At 35.6% G+C, this 7,206-nt stretch overlaps 1 protein-coding gene across 1 annotated transcript; it reads right to left on the bottom strand.

Annotated features, from left to right (window-relative positions):
• Window positions 1-233: 233 nt before the first annotated feature.
• On the bottom strand, window positions 234-6,987 carry LOC124445329. The gene is made up of 5 exons (XM_046996048.1): window positions 6,731-6,987; window positions 4,173-4,421; window positions 3,135-3,371; window positions 1,726-1,989; window positions 234-848 (listed from the first exon to the last, which is right to left on the bottom strand). The coding sequence occupies exons 1-5, from the start codon at window positions 6,846-6,848 to the stop codon at window positions 553-555; spliced, it is 1,164 nt and encodes a 387-aa protein (XP_046852004.1). The 5' UTR covers window positions 6,849-6,987; the 3' UTR covers window positions 234-552.
• Between the last annotated feature and the right edge of the window lie 219 nt (window positions 6,988-7,206).

Below are 7,206 nucleotides of genomic sequence, written 5' to 3'. Positions count from 1 at the left end.
TTGTCTTTTTCAAATTATAGAAACGAAATAATAGATGTTTTTCATATTTGCAGAGGCTCGACCTTCGGTCTCGGGCTTTCAATGATCAGCTCTCGAGTTCTCCCAAAGGTCTCCCCTGTTTGCATAAGCCTGTGGAAACACAATACGCATCTTTTACTTCTTAAGAACAATTAGCATATGCGATTACAATTCAATGCCGAAGTAAACTTAGAAATAATTTGTAACACATCAAATGAATTCTGCCGATGGCGAATAGAAAAGTTGTGTGGAGATGCATTTTCATATAGATGTTACAAACCGTGATGACGGCAAATTTCAAAAGAAATAAAACAGAAAAAAACTCTGATTTTAACCCTCCCATATAGCAGTATGTACAACCAATTCAGAAGCTTTTTTTTAAATCGCAATACAATTGTGAAATTTTCTATTATCTAAATTATATATTGAGAATTCAGTTAATGTAGTAGGACTATATCGTTTGCATTTTTATGATAAAATGTTATGCGTATATTTACATTTCAAAGTATATCTCCTTCACCTCTGTACGAAAGCTTATGTTTTGGATGGTAACATAATCCCACCTTTAAACTCATATTGAATAGTAATACTTTTATACGTTGCACTGCATTTGTACATCCCTTGATCACCGTCTTGCAACGCATAAATAAAAAAAAGTCCGTCGTCTGTACTTGGTATTTTCACCTCTTTGTAATTATTGTTGAAAAGTAATAATGATTTCTTCCAAAGTGAATATGTGGCATCAGAACCTTGATTAGTCATGCAATTAAACATCACAAACATATTTCGAATGTTGTAGTCATCAAGATTCGCGGGCTTTTGTAGAAAAGCTAAAATAAGAGCAAATTAGCGTCAATAATTCCTGCAAAAAAGATTCCAATTATGTTTTCTGAATATATTTTGCAACAAAGCAATTAAAACCCTGTGTTTTTAATACGAAAACATATGCACTTATTTAAGCATGCTATTTACAATGAGCATACTTAAAAACTCGTTCACACGATCCGATTGCTTCGGTTTTCACTTTTGGTTGCTTGTTCAGAGTTCAGACGGTCCGATAATTTTGTTGACATGTATATTCGTTTAGATATTTATAGTGGTGGGAGTAGCCATTTGTGTTATCAAGTACATTTATCGATATGTTTGCGTATTTCCTTGTTTTCAAGTCTTTTTCAAATCTAATTTCTCGCGCCAAATCAAATTTGGAAGTATAGAGAGTAAAAAGTTCGAGGCAAATTAGCTTCCTTTTGATCTTGTCGGATGAAAATAGAGCAAGTTCTATTTCAATCCGATTTTCGAGATTGACGAATCAGACTGTCGGAGACTCACTTTATATGTGCTCATACGATCTGTTTTTTGGTATCCGACAAAATTGGATCCGACCAATCGGATCGTGTGAACGAGCCAGACGAGACGTGTAAACATTCTAATTCCATCAGTAAAAATATATTTGGTAAAAAAATTATTGGTATCCCGGATAAGACTTTGAAAAAAAATTCATTCGCGATGTTTGAGAACTAACCATGCAAAAATTCGGGACTATAGTATAATTGACTTCAATAATCGACTTCAACATAAACTAACAAAGTAAAACATCATTCATAAAAGATCATTGGTCCGCCCCCCCGTCTCAAGTATTGACCTATCACGGCCGTTTCAAAATTCAGTGAAAGAAATTTGGCTGTAATCACAACTTTAATGACTTACCAAAGCCTTGAACTTTGACATGAGCAGTTCCATGTAAATAGTCTCCATCAAATTCGGCGACGCACTTATAATATCTTGCTTCTGCGGTGACATTTTTAACATTCAGCTTTAGATGTTGCTTAACATTTTTGCCAGTCGGCTTTGTGCTTTTCAGTCGTTTGTTATGGAGATACCAGGATAGCCTTTGCGGTCCTTCATACTTGCAGTTTAATTGAGCGTCATTACCGGGAATCACAATGCTCTGTCCGGTAATTTTAGGAAGGTCTGAATAAGAACAGAGATAAGCTTTATCGAAATGACGAGACTGGCCTTTGGCTATTTTTAATGCATGTTTAGGAATTTCGGTATATTTGATGTCATCAAGCATTAAAGGAAAATGGCAATATATTTTTTTACAATTATTATAGTACATTACCCCTGAATATGAAAAAAAACACCAAAATTTGTCATCGCTGTCTTTTGTGTGGAAAGATTCGTCTCATTTTTGATTTAAATCATAGCGTGTTCGTCGCCATCTTGTAAAGATTTTATTATGCTAATTTCTTCATGTTTTAACAAAATGACGTCACAACATGGTAAGCGTTCCTTTGCAAATACAAGTCTTGTATATATACGTCAACATATAGCCAAGCATTGTTCGGTTTATTGCTTTAATAGCAGCACTGAAAAAATACCCGACAAAAAAATCACTTTTTCTAGGTTCCTAAAACAATTATTGCCCTGTTGTGACGTCATGCATTTTTCCACAATAGCTTGCTTTTAAATTAAAGATGGCTTCCCTTCTTCAATTTTATTTATATTCAAAGTGATTTTAAGGAGAGTTCTATAGAGAATTACGATGTCATATAAAATTCATTCTCTATTAAATATCTTAAATATTTGTTGGTAATAAAAAAAAAATTGGTTGCCATTCCACTTTAACCTCAAGTAATTGAGAAATGCAAATAACAAGGCAGCCTAGTTTTCATAGTTAATATTTCATGCAATGGCGGTTTACTCAGTTGGCTAAGAAGGCTGAAGTCTACAGGCCCGGGCTTTCGAGAGGTCCGTTGTATCTAGACATAACTAGTTTTTAGTTTTTACAATTTCGGACCAGTGAAATCTTTTTACTTTAGACCATTTATGCTGTTAAAAACCGTACAATCTACTGTTCAAATGCACGATGCTCAGAACTTATAAACTAGTGGGTTTTCCCAGTTTGAAGTTTAAATTTATTCCTTAATGTTGATACTATGAGTTACAAAAACAAGCTGGGAAATGCAAAGGCAAAGGAGCGTAGGGAACGCAGATGTCATCAAGAGACTGAACTTAGTGGAGGAACAGATATCCGACTTAAAGTCCAACTTGGTCTAAGCCTACAGGCCACGTAATTAGTAATCTGCCACTGATTCCATGCTCATCAAACTTACCTCTAACCATAAGTTTCAAAGTTCGACGTGAGCCACAATAGTAAAACCCAGAATCTTTCAACTTTAACTGGCGCAATTCATAAATACCACCGAAAAAAGATTTGACACGAGTTACAGGCACTCGATTTTTGGGGCCATTTCGATCATTTGAATGGTATAGAACGTCATAGCTGTATGAACAAGATATAAAGATGTAACTTCCCAGTGGCCTTTCTTTAGTCAAGGGCTTATGTAAATCTAAAAGATAAAGAAGTTTGAACTGTTTGCGTTTGATTGTAAAAAAAATGCACGACTTTTATCCCCAGGCGCTTGTGTATGAATCAAGGTGGCAGAGGGCGAGGTCAAAGTACAAATTCAAAGTACAAATTTCCTGAGCGTGAGTTCACATACTACGTAAAAAACGTATGCTTGTCGTGTTTTGATGATGTGGGAATACATCGTCCTTTAGTCATAATATAATCAGGTTACAAGTATCCAGCATTAATATCGAAGGAGCTAGTAGTGACCCGAGACAGAGTAAGGTAAGAAGGTATATAAAGCCCGATATGGCGCATAGTAGAACTGACGTCATCGCGACTAAAACGAAAGTGCAGCTTGATGGTGCGTTTGCTTATTGCCGCATCGCATGCAATCAAAAATTTTGTAGCGTCGCAGACAAGGTGTCGCGTTGTTGCGCATTGCGACTGGTTGAAAGGCTTCTTTCAGAGTGAGGTTCTTTAGTATTTTATTAATACTGCATTATCCAACCAACACAAGACGCTATTATTTCATGTTGTTTGATATTTCTGTTGACTATAAACGTTAACTATAAACAGTGTTTCGTCTTTCACAATTAAAAAGTACAACATGTCTCATCGAAATGTGTTCTCGATATGACAAGATGCAAATATGATGTGATTAGTTTAGAAAAATGTGTGTTATATTTGGACCTGGTCACCACCAAGAAACCCAAAACTTGCGCTACAGATTGCTCGTGTTTGCATTTCGCCATCCATGTGGTTAGGTTGGTAAGAACAAATGTTAATGAATGTTACTTACTTAATTTTACGTGAAGAAGCCAAGAATACTCAACGAGCTTTCCCGTTTGATCAGTTCCTTGACATGTGTACAAGGCGTTATTCCTCCATGTGAAGCGGCGAATCGTTAACGATTTGCCCGAAACGAACTTGCTGCCATCTTTCATTTTCGCACAGTTTTTTAAAAATGAAACATGCGCTGAGCTGATCGGACAAGTCAACGTGACGTTTTCGTACAAAGGAATAATCTTGAAATCGGATATGTTTAGACCTAAAAGGGAAAACATGAAATAAGAAGAAAAAAACATACAAGAAACCTGTCTTTTTATACGCGATGTTCGATAGCCTTGTAAAGGTTAATACATAGATTGAGAAATACAAATTGGTTAACTTTGAAATTATTCCACTGAAAAAGTAGTTGGTTATAGAAACCAAGTACACAGTAGTAAGAATATATGACAAGTGGAATGAATACATGAAAATGTGTGTTTCATTTATGAGGCAAATGGGATGAGAATGTGTTCCAGAGAAATGACTTTTGAATAAATAATCACTAATAATTAGGGGATGTACCTTAAATGATGGCTTTGAAATAAATAAGTTATATTTCATAGTTCCCAGATGTGAAACATCTTGCTTTTTCAGTTTTCACACAATGAATGTATGTGCGTAGTACGTTCCCAAAAACATTTTGATTAATCTTTATGAAAATTGCAATGTATTTATAAATATCTCATGCAATTCAATCAAATTCGCGTCATCCGCTTGCTCAAGATATTATAAAGAATGAAAGATTTCTTTCTCTAGGGCATTAGCTACGATAAATCTTATCTCTATTTCGGCTTCTCTTCTCAGGGATCGCAACCACAAATCACATATTTGCCTCAATTTATTTTAGTCTAATGTATTTTCTATTCCCAACTAACCATAACTTCGTGTCCTCTTTTAGGCTATCCTTAATCCACATACTTTATCTTTGATCTTTCTCTATGTCTCCTTGCTATCTGGCGGTTCTAAGCTCAGCAATTTTCTACCTATGTATACCCATTAGTCATTATTACTCGTATGTACATGACCAAACCATATAGAAAAAATCTGGCTTCCCTGGCTTTCTCTCTACTGTATCATTTAACATATGCTTTTAGACTACTTTTAATTCATTCATTCGTGATACTACTGGCAGGTACCCAAGTGCATGACCTTACTTAATTCCTAAATCGACAATAGCGATAATAGACAAAGGACATTAATCCTGCCACGGTGTCATAACAGAGTTTTTAATAACTGTTTTTTTTTGCATTGAACCAATTTTCCGTTAATGATTGATTTGTTGTATTTGTTACGTACATGGAAAGGCGGCGTACAGCCGTGCGGGAAATATTTTCACACAATAAAAGAAATGGCACAGACGTGACAACCTATCTTTTCATGCATGTTTTTTGTAACAGATATCAGTCTTAGTTCCATCAGAGACGACAAAGGCTTCATGTATGATTACGAAGCATGGTGCATTAAATACGCAATGCGAAATACACCAAAGCACTACGATAATTCATTGCTCACAACAGTTTGTAATCCTGTCCTCACATAGATGCTAATAAGTAATGACTAAGGACGCACTCCTTTTTTGCATTTTCTAGCATTACTGCTAAATGTCATTCAATAACGACCACTGACTATACCCTCGAACCACCAACGGTTTGAATTGTCAACGGTTAAGTTCGTTTAAACTTTGAACGTTGAAATTTTTTCCGATTGAATTGCGGGGCAAATAGTCCACTGGTCCAGTGGTCCTTGCTGAAAAAGTGTTCAAAGATGCAACACATAAGGCCATTGCCTGAACTTTATCTTCTCTGCATATAAAAATACAACTGTCTTAATTCAACTGTGTCAAAATCTCTCGCGTTTTTACCAATTGTTTCGCGATTTTATGTTTGCTTTTTAATTAGTCAATGTCAACATGCTCGGAGCTCCCCACAGCTCATGTCACTAAACTACAACGGATTAAATGTATGAAAACCTATTTTACCGATGGAATTGTTTTAGGAAACTGAATTTCTTCTCAAATAAAAAATAAATATGACTGATAAAATGAAACAAGTCTAGCTTATAATGTCATGTGCGCTGCTTAAAGTCTTCATTGCACACCGTACAACTTTAATCGTGTCGTAGCTTATCTGGCCAGGTTCCATTTAATGAAGATAATTTCTAAGTACAACTTTTAACTTTAGTAAACGCAATATTTTCATTCGTGTATCGTTATTTATTTTTAAAGGAAGAGTCTCGACTATTTCGTTGCATGCGACCTTGAAAATTCTAGATATTTTAATGAAATAGTATCATGTTACCAAGATATCAACAAGTTAACACGAGAGTGAAATACTGACGTACTTAGACCACGCAAATATAATAATTTTATTTGAAAACGTTTCATGTTCCACAAAAGTACAACTTAAAACGAGGTAATCTTTACTAGAATGTTCAATTGTCATACTGACGACCATTTGCCAACTTAAAAATTTTACATGCTTCAAAAGAATATAGCATGGTACACACTGATATATTAAAGACCGCACTTACTGTCAATACATTTTGCTTGGCCAGACTGTTTTCTATTCCCGTGGTATCTTCCCGGCAGCCCTGCGCACAATGCCAACGCGATAATAGTGAAAAAAATTAGTTCAGTAAATCGAGCCATTTTGATGAGCACGAGATAGAGCTATAAAGTGATCAGTTATTATAGTAGCTCTCTCTGTTTATGTATGTCGTTGTAACACTCGCGACGTTATATGCTGATATTGTGATCTTTGTTTTGGACTTGTGCCGTTTAAATGGCTCGCACCCTAATGTGGCACAAAGGGTCCATGAGTGTTCAATTACTCGACCAATGAGATTGCACGAAAATGTTCAAACAGGGAGAGTCTTGGAGAGTCTTTGTAAACACTTTCAAAGCATGCATACGTCATGACGCCTCATCCATTTTATGTAAACGGTAGAAATTACTTTGCCGCCCCGGCTCAAAGGAATTTTAATATTTCCACATCCACTTAAATCCA

This window comes from Xenia sp. Carnegie-2017, unplaced genomic scaffold (assembly GCF_021976095.1).
Source record: "Xenia sp. Carnegie-2017 unplaced genomic scaffold, XeniaSp_v1 HiC_scaffold_22, whole genome shotgun sequence".
In the NCBI taxonomy this organism is placed as follows: domain Eukaryota; kingdom Metazoa; phylum Cnidaria; class Anthozoa; order Malacalcyonacea; family Xeniidae; genus Xenia; species Xenia sp. Carnegie-2017.
Note: the sequence above shows the minus strand (reverse complement) of the source record. Positions and strands in the feature narration are given on the sequence as shown.